This window comes from Mercenaria mercenaria, chromosome 13 (genome assembly GCF_021730395.1).
Source record: "Mercenaria mercenaria strain notata chromosome 13, MADL_Memer_1, whole genome shotgun sequence".
NCBI lineage: Eukaryota > Metazoa > Mollusca > Bivalvia > Venerida > Veneridae > Mercenaria > Mercenaria mercenaria.
The window spans coordinates 58,939,346-58,959,043 of NC_069373.1; the positions used below are offsets into that span (position 1 = coordinate 58,939,346).

The 19,698-nt window shown below is 35.9% G+C and overlaps 2 protein-coding genes across 7 annotated transcripts in view; one reads left to right on the forward strand and one right to left on the reverse strand.

Annotated features, from left to right (window-relative positions):
* Positions 1-11,022, forward strand: part of LOC123530295 (uncharacterized) — a 37,840-nt gene extending 26,818 nt beyond the window's left edge. For 3 of the 5 annotated variants that reach the window (XM_053521952.1, XM_053521954.1, XM_053521953.1), the window contains exons 15-18: positions 177-366; positions 1,601-2,789; positions 3,230-7,927; positions 8,183-9,207. In XM_053521952.1, coding sequence (XP_053377927.1) covers positions 177-366; positions 1,601-2,789; positions 3,230-7,927; positions 8,183-8,220 — 6,115 coding nt within the window. In that variant the 3' untranslated portion in view covers positions 8,221-9,207. Of the gene's footprint in view, positions 1-176; positions 367-1,600; positions 2,790-3,229; positions 9,208-9,566 lie in introns of those variants that run through there. The other 2 variants (XM_053521956.1, XM_053521955.1) reach the window with 2 other exon arrangements.
* LOC123528643 (uncharacterized) overlaps positions 11,016-19,698 on the reverse strand; it is a 54,778-nt gene continuing 46,095 nt past the window's right edge. For both annotated transcript variants that reach the window (XM_045308520.2, XM_045308519.2), the window contains exons 11-12: positions 19,017-19,268; positions 11,016-16,661 (exon numbers count right to left, since the gene is read on the reverse strand). In XM_045308520.2, the coding sequence (XP_045164455.1) occupies positions 16,518-16,661; positions 19,017-19,268 (396 nt within the window). In that variant the 3' untranslated portion in view covers positions 11,016-16,517. The remainder of the gene's footprint in view (positions 16,662-19,016; positions 19,269-19,698) is intronic.

The window sequence follows — 19,698 nt, forward strand, 5'->3', positions numbered from 1 at the left end:
TATGATGTAAGATGCTAATTAGCAGGTAACTTACCTTCTCTTAAATCAAAGCATAATTATACAAGTATGTAATTTAGATTGGTTGTACATTTTCTTTAAAGAATTTTAATGAATTAGAGAAATTTCTAGGTAATTTGGATAAAGGTGTCTATATGATATGTTGTCTTGTTTTTAAGTGGTGAAGCTGCAAACAGTTGGACAGCTGGCAGTTTTCTTGCTGCAGTCAGTTCTAGCTGTGAGGATGATGCTGCTGCTGGTCGTTTCTGTCTGAGTGACGATGAAGAACAGACAGACGAACAGTTTGAAGATCTCAGTCAGTTCACAGATACTGAAGAGGAAGAGGAAGGCCTTAACCTTGAACAATTGGTAATGCAAATTTTCATGTTCATTAATGTAAAAATCAGTCTTTAAAAGCTGAATCCCCATTTTGAAAATCGTCAGCATGTAAAAAAAATTAAAAGAGAAGTTTTTCTCAACTTTCTTTTTAGCTCACCTGTCACATAGTGACAAGGTGAGCTTTTGTGATCACCCTTCGTCCGTCGTCCGTTGTCAGTTTGTCCGTCCGTGCGTGCGTGCATCAACAATTTCTTGTCTGCACGATAGTGGTTTCATTTATGATTTTATTTTGACCAAACTTGCACACAACTTGTATCACCATAAGATCTCGGTTCCTTTCTTGAACTGGCCAGATCCCAATATGGGTTCCAGAGTTATGGCCCCTGAAAGGGCCAAAATTAGCTATTTTGACCTTGTCTGCACAATAGCAGCTTTATTTATAATTTGATTTTTACCAAACTGGCACACAACTTATATCACCATAAGATCTTGGTTCCTTTCTTGAACTGGCCAGATTCCAATATGGGTTCCAGAGTTATGGCCCCTGAAAGGCCAGAATTAGCTATTTGGACCTTGTCTGCACAATAGCAGCTTCATTTATGACTTGATTTTTACCAAACTGGCACACAACTTGTGCCACCATAAGATCTTGAATCCTTTCTTCAACTGGCGAAATTCCATTATGGGTTCCAGAGTTATTGCCCCTGAAAGGGCCAGAATTAGCTATCTTGACTTTGTCTGCACAATAGCAGCTTCATTTATGATTTGAATTTAATCAAACTTGCACAAAGCTTGTGTCACCATAAGATCTCGGTTCCTTTTTTAAACCGGCCAGATCCCTTAATGGGTTCCAGAGTTATGGCCCCCTGAAAGGGCCAAAATTAGCTATTTTGACCTTGTCTGCACAATAGCAGCTTCATTTATGATTTGATTTTAACTAAACTTGCACACAACTTGTATTACCACAAGATCTTGGTTCCTTTCTTGAACTGGCCAGATTCTTTCATGGGTTCCAGAGTTATGGCCCCTTAAACGTCCAGAATTGGCTATTTTGGCTTTTGCAGCCATATAGATACTTCATTTATGGTTTTATTTGATACAAACTTCCAAAATATCTTCAACAACAATAAATCTTGGATTCCATGACAAATCAGATCCAATCGTAGGTTCCAGAGTTATTTTATATCTGATTACCTCCCCTGATAGTAATCAAAATGGATTTATATCAGTAAGTACTTATAGTTCTTTGTGTCATTTCTTGTAGGGTTCAGTAGTTCCGCCAGACAATGTAGGTGTAGATGATAACACTGCTTTAACAACAGAAACAGCCAAGTCAAAGGGAATCACAAAAAGTCCAGTGAAAAGGGGAAAAGGAGGGAAAAAAGGCACAAAAAAGTCAACCCATGGCCAGGCAGATGCTGCTTGCACAGAGTCCAGTGTAGAACAAAATATCGATGATCATAAGGAGCTTGATAGTGATGCAAATACTGACTCAAAAATAGTTGTAGAATCAGATTCAGATACAGTTTTAAGAGGTACAGATAAAAATCCTTCGCTGCTTGATGAAGTAGTAACAAAAGATGGGGAGAAGGCAGTGTTAGAAACTATTAATGTTGTAAAAGGAATAGACACCGACACAAAAGTAGCCTTAGTTGGGAGCATCGTTGAAAGCACAGCAGCTCAAAGAGAAGGTTCACCTGAAACTGATGCAGAAATAGACTCCTGCTCTGCAAATGCTTCAGATGAACAACTAAAAGATGACAATGTGATTACATATTTAGGAACTCCGGTGAAACATTCGGAGGAATCTACTTCAGGCTCTCTTGAAACAACTGCTGAAAAAGATGTTCAAGCTGAAAAGATCACTACTGATGTTAGTGGTAAGGGAAAAATTGACAATGTTACAGAGTCAAGTGAGGATTTACACTTGCATCTTTCAGAAACAACACATGACAGTGAGGAGGACAGTAATGAAAGTAACATATGCAGTAAAGATAATAAAGATAATGAAGTTATAATAATTGATAGTGATTCACTTGATGAAGTAGATAGCGGTAAACAAGATACCAGTATTGATGCTACTACTAAAGTCAGTGAAAATGATAGAAATTTTGGAAGTGTTGAAATAGTCAGTCATATAAATGAAGGTATTCCTGCAGATGCAGTTATGATTGTAGACAGTGACTCAAATGAAGTTGCAAATTGTGATTTTAATAATGTCAGTAATGATAAAGATGACAGTAACAATATTAGTCCAGAAATAGAAAAGAAGCAGGACAATACTGAAAGTGAAACTAAGATGGATGTTCAAGTTTCTAAGAATCCAGAACAAGAGAAAAAGGTTCACAGTATAGAGAAAAGTGCTGAGAAAATTGCTGACATTGATCCACAAACACCAGAAGAGTACAAAACTCCTAGTCTTGTCGGAGTGGAGCAGGATATTTCCAAATCGGGTAAAGGTTACGGTATATAGCATATAGAAGAAATATATAATTATAAGATAACCTCAGGTGATGACTGGCTACAGGGGCTGACTTACTTGTCTTTTATTGCCATAGGGTTTATACCTCACTAATAGGTCTGGTTTAACTGGTCAAACACTTCTGTGGTCTGGTTGTTTAATGAGATTTAAATGAAAGAGCTACTGAAGTTTATTCAAATGTTTTGTATTTACAGGAGAAATGTGGTGATTTTTGTTGCATAAGCACATACCTGTTAACAATGGATTTAAAACCTTCAAAATCAATGTCATGTATTCCAGTGGGATAAGCTACTTTCAATAAATTAATTTTCTTTTGAAATTGTTTGGTGGTACTTGACTGCATAAAAATGGTCTAAAACACAGTGTATTGATTCACATAGAAACATTTACTCATTCAGATTTTTTTTTCAGAGTCCAGAAAAAGTGTTCCAAAATCAGGAACTTCACAGTGTATAGGTGAAGGAGAACATATAGACAGAGAAGATGGTAACCAGGATACAGGCTGTATAAAAGTGATAGAAGAAAACATAAATGAAAAAGATGCAGCTGAAGGAACTGTACAGACATTCAGTGTGGAATCAACAAACTCTATAATTAGTAGCAAAGAAGTACTAGGCAAGAATGATGGCATAACAAAACCAGAGGATGATTTAAATGAAAGCATGCTTATGAAGGATGATATGGATGATGATGTCATTGAAATAGTCGATCTTACTGGTGATGATATGACTGGTCAAAAGGAAAACCAAGAAACTATGAAGCCAGGGAAGAAAACCATTAAAATATCCTTGTTAACAAAAACAGAACCTATAAGAAAAGTTAAGAAAACAGTGGAAGAAAATAACTTTGAAAAGGAGGAAAAAGAAGACACTGAAAATAACAGTGAGTCTGATATAGATGATATCAATGAAATAAGTAGCTCACCGGAATGGCTGTCTGTTAGAAAAGTGAGTGAACAAAAAAGTAGATATAGTGATAAAAAAACAAAAATGAGCAAGAGAGATAAATCTGTAAAAAGAGATGATCCTATTGGAGTATTAGAAGATACATTAAAGGAAAGTGGATCAGATGAAAACAGTTCTGTAAAATTAAGTAAAAAAGAATTAGATGAAAGGGCTGAAGTGAGAAGGCAAGCACTAGGCTTTATGTGCGAGACTGACAGTGAATCTGATACTGATGAATCATCTGATCCTGGTAGTCCGGAAGCAGCTATGCTGTATGATGATTATGTAGAACTGAGTAGTGATTCGGACAATGAAGATGGGATTGGTGGTAAAGGTAAAGGAGGAAAGGCTTTTGGTAGGAAGCCTAAAAGCTCCAGAAGAAAAGGTGACTTTAGAAATGGATCTCTTAATGGTAATTCTGGAAGCACTACACAAGGATGGCTGAACTCAAGAAAGCATTCCGATGTAACAGGGCCAACAGATCATGATACTGTTCTTGACAAAATTTCTAATATAGAAACAAGTGAAGATATTCATATGGCAGAGGTGACTGATGCTGAAATTCAACAAGGACCCCAAGTTAACAAAGTGGATGAAACTAGAATGAATCTTGAACAGATTGATCAGTCTGTGGTTTCAGATGTTACTGTTCTAGACCAGGAAAGTCCTGCGCAAACTGTAGAAGGAAATGATCTAATGAAAGAGAACATTGAAAAGAAAATTGATCAAGCAGAACACCATACAGTTCAGGTTCAGATTGTTGCTAATGAAGATACTCATGGAAGATTGACAGAAAAGACTGGTATTGAAGTTCCACCAGAACCACCATTCACATGTCTCGATAACATCGATTTAAACACAAGCCAAAATACAGACAATGCTACTTCTAACCAGGATAGTGCCTTACAAACAGTTGAAAGTAGTAAGTTAGTGGAAACCAGTAATATGAAAAATGGAGCGTCAGGATCAGTTTTAGATAGAACTTCATCAGGTGCAGCAAAGACTGCTGATCTTTCTACAAGTGATTCTCTAGACAAAGAAATTCCTCTTCATACTGAAAAAGAAAATGACCTGACAGAAAAGAACACTGTCAAAGATATGGAGGAAGTCAATCAAGATAACTCTTCTACACATTCTGTTTTTGAATCTCAAGAGGAGACAAAGGAAAACACTGTTCAAGACACATTTATGATGGAAACGGAAGAACAATTAAAAACAAGCAATAGTACTGATCAGTCTGAAGAAGTTCTAAGCAAGGATGGTGCCTCTGAAAAAGTTACCTCAGTAGGACCTGCTGAAGAAAGTGAGGTAGACAGAACAAATGTAGAGAATGAGCAGGAACCAACAGTTTTGGCAGAAGATAAAACTACATTAGAAATGGAAAAGAATTCTGATAAAAGAGAGAAGTCTGAAAGCAATGTTTTTACCTCAAACAAAGATAGTTTACAGGCTGGGGAAAAGAATGATGTAACAGAAAAAGCAGACACAGTTACAGAATTACCCCAGTTGGATCAAGCTGAAAACAGTAAGAAGAACATTCAAGATTCTTGTACAATAAGTTCAGATGTTCCTGTGCCAGATTTTGCTTCTAGCCAGTCAAAGAATGGTCAGGAAGAGGAGAAAATATTACAAAGTGGCATAGAGGAAAAAACTGGAACTAAGAAAGTTACAACAGAAGAAAGTTCTGACAAAACTGACAGTAAATCTAATATGGAAAAATCTGGTCAAATGGAGCCAAGTAGAGAAATGAATAAACAACTCATCTCAAATAAAAAGGTTACTGAATCTACATCAGATTCTGCCACCTTGGAATCAGATAAGACAAAAGATGGAAGTAAGAAGTCAGCAAAAAGTAAAAAAGTTATTGACTGGAGAAAACTGCCACCATCCAATGTTAGCAAAGTTTCAAACATAATAAATTACACTGACGAGCCTGCCCCCCCTGGAACAGAGGACCCACCAACTCTTAAGCAAGAAACTAATAAGATATCTTCAGTTGTTTCCAAAAGTAGACCTATTAAAACATTTCTGCACAAAGTCAATGTACCAGCTACACCACCACCATCAACACCTGTACAAAGACCACTATATAATCTGTTGGTTGCTGGGGGAACACCAACACATATACCGCCTCCAGGAGTAGGTCCACCGTACAATTACCAGTACTCAAGATCAGCTCCACCTCCACAAATTCCCAACTATCCACCTCCTCGCTGGATTCAGTATCCTTATGGACCTCCTCCAAGTGTCCCATTTCCTCCTCCAACTGCCTTTACGCAACCTCCACCTGGTTTGCCATTCTCACCAGTTATTCCTCCCCCTGTAGTGAGCCCACCTGTAACAGTTGTTGCAACAGCAAAGTCGCCAATGAATCCTTTGATGCCACCACCAGTCACAGTAGCACCAGTCTCTACAATAGCGAAGTTGCCAACAAGTTCATGGATGCCACCATTTACAACAATGGCACCAATAGTACAAAGGGCAAATACCACAGTGTATAAAACACAAGGTCCTGTAGCAGCTGTGACACAGTCTACAAAACGTACATTGTCAGTCACTCCAACAACAGACACTTCAACAACAGATTCAACAAGGACTGTGACTATAAATGCTCCAAAATCTAAGAAACTTGCATCATGGCAACAAAAGAAGGCAGATATATTTGAAAGAGGGCCATCATGTATAGCAAAGAAGGATGTTAAACCAAAGATTAATATAAACATTGGAAAAACTCCATCACAGCAGAGGAAGCATGATGCACTGACATTGACACCACCTATTTCTGAGGGACAGTCTCAGAATCAAGAGGATTATGTAGATAACTTATCTAGGCTGTCACAGCAAGGGTTTAAGCAAAGACAAGAAAGCACAGATTTAGCAACTATCAAAGCCAATATAGCAGCTTTGACTGGACTTCATGTTGCAGATACTGCAAAAACTGCTCCTGATGTTCCTCCAAATTTTGACGAGAATCAGTCTAAAGGTGAAGACTTACCAGCTCTTGTTGAGCAATTGAAAAGATTGGAAGAAGTGCAGGCTTTATTAGAAGCAGCGAATACAAAACAGTCTTCATATGGAAATAACAGGAAAGAGACTATTGATGTTCCTAAAGAGACATTCCGTTATGATCATCCACAACATGCAGACTATAGTGATAGAGAAGACTATTATGATAGAAGAGGAGCTCGAAGAGACAGATTATCAAGAGACGATGAATTTGAAAGTGAACACAGGCGTAGAAGTTACGAGTATGAAGGAAGAGAAAGAGATAACAGTGGGAGATATAGATCAAGAGACTATGCAGATTATGAAGGAAGAGAGAGAAGTTATGTTGATTATGATAGAAGGGATAGAGAATATGTAGATTATGAAAAAAGGGAAAGAATGAGAGACTACGAAAGACTGGATAGGGACTACTTAGAGTATAGAGAAAGGAGAGATGTGACCTATGAAAGGAGGAATACAGACTATGTAGATTATGAAAGAGGAGACCGAAATTATTTAGAATATGAAAGAAGAGAAAGAGAATTTGAAAGGCGATATAGAGAAGAGGAAGATTACAAGCACTGGCTGGAAGAGAGAAGAAGAAAGGAATCTTACAGAGATGAAAGAAGATTATCTCCATCTAGATATCCTGGTTATGATGACCGAAGTTACGAGGACCCATATTATGACAGAATGCCACCACCTAGACCTAGGGATCCAGAATATGAGAAATGGCTTGAAAGGGGAAGACAAACAGAAAACTACAGCATGAATAGACGTGATTCTTACGAAAGGTATGATCACCCTACACCAGGACCATGGTCCCACCCAGCATATGAAGATAGGCAGCCAAGATTTCCAGTTGAGCAACCAAAACCCAGTGTGGACTGGAATAGGTATGACAGTAATGATATAGAAAGACAAGAGTATGGCACAGACATGACTACTCCACAAGAAGTGTTACCAGAAACAAGAACAGTGCAAAGACCAACATATACAGAATCTGTTAGAAACACTAATTTGGACCCATTCAAGAAAAAGCCAATCATGGCACGTGTATTGTCCCGCTCAGGTCAGCTTCTTTCTGTTCAGTCAGAATGGAAGACAAGTCAGCAACCACAGACAGTTACAACACCAGATGTGCAGGAACAAAATACTGATCTCCCAGTGTTTCTCACAGGTATGAAATATTACGGTTCACCTACAGACACCTAACTTCAAATGGGTGTTTAAAATTGTAGGTATTGTTTGCTAGTATGATATCACATCTGACATTTAATATCAGTATCTATAGTGATGGAACTGTTTTTAAAAGATGAAAATTCCATAAATGAAGTAACAGTCTTGAGTTTCTCAACATTTTCAATTTTCCATGTTAATATTACAAAATGTATTAAAGAAAATGTGTATATATAAAATGTTTCATTAATTTCAGTCTTGTTTGAAGGTATTTTCATGGTAATGTATAACTGAATTTTTTCTAGTTTGATCAAATACTTTTTGAAATGTTTTGACTAGTTGTTTCCAGTTTTAAATGTTATATTTGGTGTTTAATGGGCATGGTTTATTAAATTTTCATAGCTATTGAATTGATCATGTATTGAATTGAAACACTCGTATTTGAATATAACTAATTTTTTATTGTCCTGGACACGATTGCACAGCCATGCAGTCTGATCAAGAACTGCACTGTTAACCATTCTGTCAGTAACGTTTTGGTATTCATCTCTTTTAACAGTTAATGGTACTGTCCAAATTGAAAGACGGACAAGTTCATTATAGAAATTTAACAGGGTAAGGGTTAAATTTTCATAGCTGTTGAATTGATCCTATGATGAATTGAAACACTTGTTTTTGAATAAAACTAATTTTATACCATTTCTTGTTGTATTTTGATCTTTTCTATCCGAATAAACTGTAACCTTGTTCTGTGTTTCATTCTTCATAATGCAGATTATGATAATAATTACAATTATTGATTGTATTGAATAAAAACACATTTGTATGCTTGATGTACCGTATGTGTTCATGTGAAATGAATTGTATATTAGAACAAAATCTGGTTAGACTGAAATATTCAAAATTCTTACCATTTTGTTGAAATAACCAATGCAGAAATCTAAATGAAACTTTGTAGTACGCATGTACTTAAGAAAATATTTCCATCTGATGTTGTATTGTTATATTTTGCTTTGATAGTGATGTTTGATAGGTTTTGTTGTGCTAGCTTTACTTTTTTTTTTCATTGATTTACTTTCGTTTTCTTTTTGTTTTTTTTTTTAATAAAAATGCATCTCTGCTTCGAGTTGTTGAAATTGTTATTGTCTGTCATGAAAGGAAAAATTTGATATGCAGAATTTTTTTACATTTGAAAGGAAAAAATATATGGTAAACACCATTTGAATTCTAGATTGAATATATATGTATATTTGAAAATAAAACTTACAGTTTAAATTTCAACTAGTGTTTATTATAACTGACCCCCTTGTAGAAGTAGAATAAATAAAAGCATACACTGGTTCCTGTCTTAACTTCTTTTTACATATTATACATTTTTTGTGCCATTCTTGAAGGCACCATCTTTTCTCTAATTAATTTAAGATTGTGAAACAAGTTCTGCAATTTGCACTGATCACTCTCAACATGGTATCCAGTGTCGTGACAGGAGCGGTTTGTTTCTTGCAATTTCGAAAGGAAAATTGCTTTCAACATAGATGTATTTATTGAGTTTTAAAGAAAATCTCTATTGCCGGCCTGTGTATTAAATTAGTATGATTGACATAAATACTGAAATAGCTTCATGTAGATATTTTTTTCAGAGGTTTCTGTGGCTTAGTGAAGGAGGCTGTTGGCTGAATCATCAATACAGTTTTTTACCAGTGCTTGGTTGGAAACCTCACTCACCAAAGTTTTCCAGATGGCGTGGAGAAGGTTGGTGTTTCTACCTAGGCCTTTGCTCTCCAGCAGTACCAGTAGGAGCACCTCAAGTCTACCTACACCATTAAACACTTGTCAACTCTGTGTTGGTGCGATTTAAACTGAACAAAACTAGACATCTCCTCGTGTGATTAAGAGCTATTGTGATCAGTTACGTCAGTTGTCTACACTTTTAGTCAAGTGACATCTCCTTAATTTCTTGGCCAATTCAACCAAACGTCACAGGAATATTCCTTTGGTTGTCCTTTTCTTGATCCCTAAGTTAGTTTTTTGGGGAGGGTTGGGGGTACTATGTCATTTAGATTTGCTCTTGTATGTTTGTATGTCTGTCTGAATTTGTGTTGTGAATATCTCAAAAAGAATTTAACCTAGAGTCATCAAACCTCACAGGATTATTATTCAGCATGCGAAGTTGTGCAAGTGGTGTTTCATTTGAGATTTCACACTGCCAGACCAGTGTTATGACCCTTGATTTAGTCAAAGACAGGTGTGGATGCACCACTGTCCCATGGACACAAATCTAGTTTCAAATTTCTTCACAGAAAGTCATTCCATGAACTGTAGAAGTTGCCGTGGCAATAAAAGGATAAACTTGAACAAATTTTGTCTTTAATCATTTGTCAAATTTTAAAATGATTTCTCTGATTTCGCTTAGTCGGAAAAACATGGCCAGGGAACATGGGTCAGTTTTTCCCCATTAACAATCTTCCTGTTTGATACTGCTTGCCTGGTTTACTTAAGTTCCTTTGAATGTTCAAATCATTCTTTGTCAATAAAATGCAGCTGCTGAAACTAAGAAAATCGAATATCATCTCTTAAAACACAGGTCAGATTTTAAAATAATTTTGCAGACTTTATTTTGGCGACTCCACTAGAATTATTAAAGCCCTGAAATTCAGGCCAGTTTCCAAAGTATTGTAGCAAAAATGTTTCTTGTGTGACCGTGAGTATTGTTTCAAGATCTGGTTTTGATACACAGGTGAGTAATACAGGACCATTATGGCCTTGTAGTTATAATGGTACATTCAAGGAGCTGGGAAATACCATCACATTTTACATACAGATAGGGATTGTGACTTTACACATGAAAAGTAGAGCTATCAAATTAGCACTACCATGATGCACCTTGGTTTGGTAGTTTGCTGGAAGCAGTTTTAAAAACAAATTCTGGAAAACTTTAAATACAGACCGATAGAGGTAACAAAATCACTATTTCTCTGTTTAGTCTTAAAGGCTTCCATCCACTTTTGGCTGATGAGGAAAACTAATTTACTATCTCTTTGGGGGAGACATAAAATGTTGGATCCACAACACAAAGATAAGAGAAACCATTAGATTTAAAGTTTTTTTACTTGTCTATGTTATGCTGTTATATAGCTAAAATTTTAGACAATATAACATTGAAAAATTATAAAATCACAACATTGAGAATTTATAGAAAAATAAAATGCATGTTATGCATAAATTGCTTAACTAGTGAATGTTCCACTAATTCATTGAATAATCCACTGAATAAGGTATTGAAAATTCTGTTTTCTTATTCTTAAAACTAGGGAGAAGAGAATACATGTTGAATATTTAAGGCCAAAATGGGCAATTTATTGTACTTGAATAGGTTGATGGGTAATAGACACCCTTTTTATATTGTACAAATTAATAATAGACTGTCTGCCATATTTTACAGTATTTTGAAATATGGCTCATATGAGCCGCCCCATGAGAAAACCAACATTTGCGACCAGCATGGATCCAGACCAGCCTGCGCGTCCACCAGCCTATTGCATTTAGAGAAACCCTTAGTGAACAGCATGGATCCTGACCAGACTGGTTACAAACGCATTATGTTGGTTTTCTCATGGCTCGGCTCATTTATTGGTATGACCTTCATTGCGGAGACTAGAACACATTTAACATAAGGGACTAGAAAAAAGGAATTAACGAAAATGAGCTTAGCTTACCGTATGATAAAAAATAACGTAACTATTTTCCTCAAATAACAATTCATAATGATTTTAATTTGAAAACTTTATGATAAAAAAAAAAATTAAGGATGGCAACAAACATTTACAATATAGCAACACATTTGCTGTGCACAGTGTTTTACTTTTCTTTAAACTTGTTAAAGCACCTTGACAAATTTTAGCTTTAAAAATCTGCTGTGAGATAATGTCGCCATTATACCCCAGTCACACATACGGCACGGATAGCTACGTCTAGAAGCATACTAATCCATATCGATCAGTACCTCAAAGTAGTAATCCGTACTTCTGTGTGACTGTAGCTTAACCTAGCTTCTAAATTTGATGTAATTCAAACTAAAATTTGCACAAAAATATGGTGTCGCTGGAAAAGTTTGAAATGAGGGCAAAAATGAAGTTTGTGTGTGTCTTGGCACGATGCCAAAACAAAATTTGTTAAAATGATGCAGGAAGTACCAAAAACTGCCAAACTATTCAATATGAAAAATGAACTAGTGTTGAAATTACATAAGAAAGTTTGCTATTTGAAATATTTACTGAAAGATGACGACAGATGATGCAAGGCAAAAATAAGCTGTGACATTTTGAAATCTGCCCAAGATGCACTTGGTAATGACTGACCATTGAAAGAATATTATCGATCATGACTGGGGTTAGCTTAGGAAAAATTTATATGGTAAGTGGGTAAAACAGCACGGTAAATGCATAAGAATATTTTACATAAGAAGTCTAGTCACTTATTCTACTAAGCGTGTAACTATACTTAGTATATGGATAAAAAACAGGATATAATAATTTCACACTCCGTACTCGTTATGTCATTAAATATATACACTGTGCAGAGAGAAGAGAGTTTGTGTTTTTAAACCATATCAGTGTATTGTAAAATTGCCTTTTACTTATAGTAGAAAAGTAACTGTTTTCAATGAAATCTATTCTATTATATTTTCCTTAAAAGAAAGTAAGAAATATTTTTGAATGTCCCTCATAGGTCTCTGCTTCCAAAGAATATCATTTACTTTGTACATGATATGTCGTTGAGATAAAACACTGCACTATACTTCGACTAACAACTGCCATTGTTCCTTCGATTCCTCTAGGATCAGTGTATGTATTCAATTTTACAAGATAAGTACCACTTAAGCTAGTGTGAAGTGGGGTGCATTTTACTTCCTCTCTAGGAATTATTTTGCTTGGCTGCATTCTATGCTTACAAATTTAATTTGGATGACCATTGAAATTATGGCTAAATATAATAAATATCAAAGTTGATATTTTACAAGTATGCCAATAAGTACAATAGAAACTGCCTAAGTGATAACCTGTATTAACCAGTCGGTCTGCTAACTTCCCATACCGACCTCTTACTTTTTAACTTTGCTTAAGTAGCCAGACTACTGGTTCCTAGGCTGGCTGCTTAATAAGGTTTAACTGCAAAGCAAAATTATCCACAATTGTAAAAGAACTCTGAGAGCTTTTCTGCAAAATTTACAAATGATTGGGTTTCTTAGCATCACTAATGAAAATGTTTTAAACTGTATGTATGGTCATTCACAGCAACACTAAGGGAGGTAACTTACAACAGATAACCTTACAAGCTTCAATATGAGGGCTTAAACTAATGTCTTGAATTTTTTTCTTCAAATTTGTAATGTTTCTTATGATAATTTTAACTTCTTTGCCAGATGCTATTTAGGGATGCAAAATTTATAAATCTAGTTTCAAGCACAAAAATATATCATTCTCTACCTTAACCTTTTGAAACAATTCTTTTACTTGAAGAGATCAACATATTATTTTTGTCATGGCACTTGTATGCAATAAGGTAAGAGGTACATTAAAAAAAGTTTGTGGAATAACTAAGACAGAAAAACTGAGGAAAAGAAATACATTTAAAAAGTTTGTGGAAAAACTGAGAAAAAGCTTTTATTCTATAAAAATGCTTTCTTCCCTATTATAGCCCCAGCAGAGAATTATTCTTAGACCTTATTTACTATCCCTAGTAATTATTTGAAAATAAAAGATACAGTTTATTTATAAAATCTGACAAGTTTAATGTTTGAAGCTATAAGCAAAGAAATGAGTCGTGGCCCTAAAGAACAAGAGCTGTCCGTAAGACAGCGCGCTCGACTTTTCTCAGTGCTTGACTCTGAAATAGAGCTTTGCTAGTAAAAAAAATTCCAAGTTAAAAAAGGACATAACTCTGTCAAAATTCAAACCAGAGTAATGGAGACTGTTTCTCATGGTGTAGACTTTGATAGTAAATAACTGTTTAAGTTTCAAGTCAAAAGCTTTAATAGTAACGGAGATATTTGACTTTATCAAAAATTTTAACAAAAAATTCTAAGTTAGAAAGGGGCATAATTCTGTCAAAATTTAAACCAGATTTATGGGGATTGTTTCTTCTAGTGTAGACTTTGATGGTAAATAACTATTTTAAGTTTCAAGTCAATAGATTTGATAGTAACAGATATTTGACTTTATCAAAAACTTTAACCAAAAATTCTAAGTTAAAAAGGGACATAATTCTGTCAAAATCAAAATCAGAGTTATGGGGATTGTTTCTCCTGGTGCAGACTTTGATAGTAAATAAGTATTTTAAATTTCAAGTCAATAGCTTTGATAGTAACAGAGATATTTGACTTTATCAAAAACTTTAACCAACGGCGATGCCGACACCTGGGCGAGTGCAATAGCTCTACTTTTTCTTTGAAAAGTCAAGCTAAAAATGACATTTATCATAATCATACTGTGTCAAATTTTACATACAAAATTATTTTAAAGACACTGATCTTGTTAGAGGAAGAGCTTGCAAAGTGCTCATGTTTACAACAATGCAGACTTTCATTCCAAGTAAACAAATGATAACTTGTCCGAAGCTTGAATAAGAACCGCTTTTTAAAAGATACTATAAATATCACTGCTTATAGAGAATAAACCAGACTGCTCAGATGGGTGTAAAACTGCAATTCTTTTGCATATAGTGGAAATGAAGAAAGAATGTACAATTACTACAAAGGTATTCTAATAGATTAAAATCAAAATTCTACACATAAATATCGCACTAGCTCTACCCTGCCTAAAAAAATAGTAAGTTTGAGCATGGACATCTTACAATGTAAGGATAAATTACTGGTACAATATTTCATATCTGGAAGCTTAAAGACCATACATCAATCTCAGTTTGTGTCTCAAAATACATAATATGGACTCTTGGTTATAAAACTTAAGTTTGGAGACCAGTCTCATAATTCAGTATTGTCATTGGTCAATTTCAAAACTGAACTCTAAGTCCACCAATCAGATGCTAGAGTTTAAAGACTGGTCTCCAAACTCTGCTTTACATCTAGGAACCAAGAAGTATAAAAAATACAACTATCTAGAACAATTACAACAAAAATAAAACAAAACTGTTTGTTCTTGATTTTTTAAAAATCCTAACAAAAAGAAAAATAAATCCTTCCCACCAACACTATAGCCTACAAGCTGCAGTCAAAATGTGTTATCAAAAAAATTTCAAGTTCATCAATTATTCAATTTTTGTTAATACCCGGTACATCAAAGCAATAAAATTCTCGTATAAACCAAACTTTATCACTGTCGTTTTTTCACAACCATTGAAAACTAAAATAAATTAATCTTCAAACACAACCTATTAACAACATTTGCCATTTTATACAAAATATTCGAAATATAAAAATCTCCATATACTATTAATATATTAGCACAACATTTCTAACAGTATAACGAATATTTTACAAAATAAAAATATAGCATATCTCAATGACAGAACATTTCTCAAATATATATACAAATATAGTCTAAAACAAGTTTTAAAAATGCATTATATAGCCCTTAAAACAGATTCACATTAAAAATTCAGTTTTCAAAATACTTATAACAGGTTATCATTTTCCTGCAATATATCTTCCTTAGTAAATGCCCATAATCAGCAGATGCGAGTTAAATGACACTTTATCAGCAGACGGTAAATAACATCGAGGGCATTATGGGTCAACTTGGTCTCTTAATATCCTGTAATCTTGTCAATGAGACTACAGGGAAATAATTAAAATCGTTCATGTAATAGAAACTAAGACTCTGTGCTAGTCAAGCCTTTCCCTAACAATCTTTAGGTAAAAAATATGTTCCTATCACTGTTCTGAAAAATGCAGTTTCAGGCCTTTGGTTCCAAAATATTGCACTAATGACCTAGTTAATACATGTATATGGTACATGAAGATGCTTTTACTGTTTTGGAATTTAAAGTACATCTACATTTCAAGTATAAAAAAACAATTGAGTTTGTTATAGTTTTTTTTTTTTTTTAGTTCGATTTAACGTTGCACCGGCACATGATAGGTCATATGGCAACTTTCCAGCTTTAATGGTGGAGGAAGACCCCAGGTGCCCCTCCGTGCATTATTTCATCAAGAGCGGGCACCTGGGTAGAACCACCGACCTTCCGTAAGCCAGCTGGATGGCTTCCTCACATGAAGAATTCAACACCCCGAGTGAGGCTCAAACCCACATCGATGAGGGGCAAGTGATTTGAAGTCAGCGACCTTAACCACTCGGCCACGGAGGCCCAGAGTTTGTTATAGACATTGTAAATGACCAAGTTGACCTTAAACTGGATGAGCCATGCCTTTTTCACATCTAACATAGTCACATTTTTTTACCTTAAAATAACACATATAAATTGCACCAATTATAATGCGATACCTTCTGTATCAAATTGCACAGTTTTTCACGAAAAGAAATTAGAAATAAATTGCTCTAAATCTGTAAACGGACACAACCTTACAAACCGAGATCCTTTATATAAAAATCTTTCTGTGCACAATCATAACACTAACAGGAACTGAAATCCCAGAGTTTTACAGTTTTGTCATATGAACCGGACACTATGATAAAATCGTTAAACTGTAGACACGTTACACCGTCCGTATGGTTCCGCAATGTCACCAGACGTTTGCCAGTCTCAAGATTCCAAACCTAAACAAATTATAACAAATGGTATAATATTTTTTTAGCATGTGGCAACCGAAATTCTAAAACAACACTTCAACCACTGATTTACTTAGAAATAGCAAGAGTGCCAGACTGTCTATAGGCCCGTCTAAATATTCAGTTACGTATCATAAAGGTAATAATGTTGATGTTGTATGCCTTGTTAACAAAAAAAAAACGAGGGCCATAAATGCCCTGTATCGCTCACCTGACCTATTGACCTAAAGATCATCAAGATGAACATTCTGACAAAGTTTCATTAAGATATGGTCATAAATGTGACCTCTAAAGTGTTGAATAGCTTTGCTTTTGATTTGACCCATGACCTAGTTTTTGACCTGACATGACCCAGATTCAAACCTGACTTAAAGATCATCAAGATTAACATTCTGACTAAGTTTCATGAAGATACAGTCATAAATGTGGCCTCTAGAGTGTTAACAAGCTTTTCCTTTGATTTGACCTAGTGACCTAGTTTTTGATCCAATCTGACCCAGATCTGAACTTGACCTGTAAATCATTAAGATTAACATTCTGACTATGTTTCATTAAGATATGGTCATATATGTGGCCTCTACAGTGTAAACTAGCTTTCCCTTTGATTTGACCTGGTGACCTAGTTTTTACTCCTACATGACCCAGATTCAAACTGGACCTTGAGGTCATAAAGATTAACATTCTGACCAAGTTTCATGAAGATACAGTCAAAAAATGTGGCCTATACAATGTTAACAATCTTTTTCTTTGATTTGACCCCGTGACCTAGTTTTTGACCAAAAATGACCCCATATCAAGCTCATCTAAGACTTTATCAAGAGTAACATTGGGCCCAAATAGTGACCTCTAGAGTGTTAACAAGCTTTCCCTTTGATTTGACCTGGTGACCTAGTTTTTGACCCCAGATGACCCAATATCAAACTTGTCCAAGATTTTATTGAGAGTAACATTCTGACCAAGTTTCATTAAGATTGGACCAAAATTGTGACCTCTAGAGTGTTAACAAGCTTTCCCTTTGATTTGACATGGTGACCTAGTTTTTGACCCCAGATGACCCAATATCGAATTAGTCCAAGATTTTATTGAGTGTAACATTCTGACCAAGTTTCATTAGGATTGGGCCAAAATTGTGACCTCTAAAGTGTTTACAGTCAAATTGTTGACGACGGACAGATGGACGGACACAGGGCGATCACAAAAGCTCACCTTTGAGCACTTTGTGCTCAGGTAAGCTAAAAAGAGAAGGAATCAAGGTATTTGTGAGGTTCCATGTGGGATGAATCGGATCAAAACTGAATGGACAAGGCTAATTTCGCAGATTTTGAGTAATTCAAGGGCCATACTCAGAGTTCCAGGGGGCGATTTGGGTGGTAATCGAACTTGGCAGAGATATTATGCCCACAAACATTGTCACCAAGTTTTGTGAAGATCGGATGAAAACTGTTCGACTTGGAGAGCGGACAAGGCTAAATTCACAGTTTTTCGAGTAACATAAGGGCCATAATCCAGGAGTGCCTGGGGCGATTTGGCTGGTTATCAAACTTGGCCGAGATATTATGCCCACAAACATTGTCAACAAGTTTGGTGAAGATCCGATGAAAACTGTTTGACTTAAAGAGCGGACATGCCTTTGGATGCCGCCCGCCATGAGTGTTCACACAACACACCCCGCTCTTTCAGAGACGGGCGTATAAATAGGAACTCTCATGTAGTGCTGTATTCTGTAAGAAATCAAGTTACAAACAAGAAGCTGTGTTCAATAAACGCTTGATGCCCCCGGTGGCATCCTTATCGATAAAAAGCAACCTAAGTCCAAAACGAGGTCAAGGTCAAGGTCAAACTGAGGTCAGGTGATGTGCGAAGATGAGGAATGGTCACAGGTTACGTCTGCATTAGTATCAAGTCATTCTAGTAAGGGGTATTGATGCTAGACGAAACGGTCCCATTTGGTTAACCGGACGGAAGAACGAATGGACAGGACAATCACTATATGCCTCCCGCATCAGTAGATGCCGGGGGGCATAAAAATGAAAGTTTAAAAGTTCGAATGAACACCCTATCATGAAATGCCCAAGTCAGTTGAACTGAAGTACCTATTCATACCTAATGTTTGAACAACAATTATAAAATCTAACAGATCACTTTTAACTATACCTATTTTAAACTTCTCAATCAGGTACTAAAATCTCATTTATCACAATTTAACACCTCGGAGGACTACATAACAACAATGTAATTATCATGAAATTCAGCATGTACTTGCATATGTAAATGTTTGAAATTTAAATATTCTGCTGTTTCTCTACACATTTTAACATTATGATATTTTGATCAGAAACAAACCTTGATGGTTTTGTCATCAGCAGCACTGACAAGACGCCAGCTGTCCGCCTGCAAGCATCGCACAACACCCGTATGACCCTCCGCAGCTTTCCAGTCTATCGTGTTGATACATTCACCTGAATGTATGTCCCAGAACTTCAAGTTACAATCGAGCGAACCACTAACAATCCGTGTGGCATCAAACTGAAGACAAGTGACAGCGTCTTGGTGACCACTTAATGTCATCATACAAGCACCATGGTAATTCCACACCTGTTAAAGTATTAAAAAAAACCTTACTTGCAGATTTTTCTTGTTTCTGTTTAAAAATCACTGGTCTGTTTGTTAAACTTTACAACTACAGCTATAGTATTATGGCTGCTTTCTAGCTTTAAAGATGCAGAATAATAAGAGTCACTACCAGTATTACATGCACAGACTGGCAGTCGTGAGAACTATCTAGTATATCTACCCTCTTGAGCCAGCATGAAGATTTTGGGTGCAGGGCAAAGGATTGTCATGGAATGATTTCCTGGTTAATGAGAGCCGCGCCATGAGAAAACCAACATAGTGCTTTTGCGACCAGCATGGATCCAGACCAGCCTGTGCATCCACGCAGTCTGGTCAGGATCCATGCTGTTCGCTTTCAAAGCCTATTGCAATTAGAGAAACTGTTAGCGAACAGTATGGACCCTGACCAGAA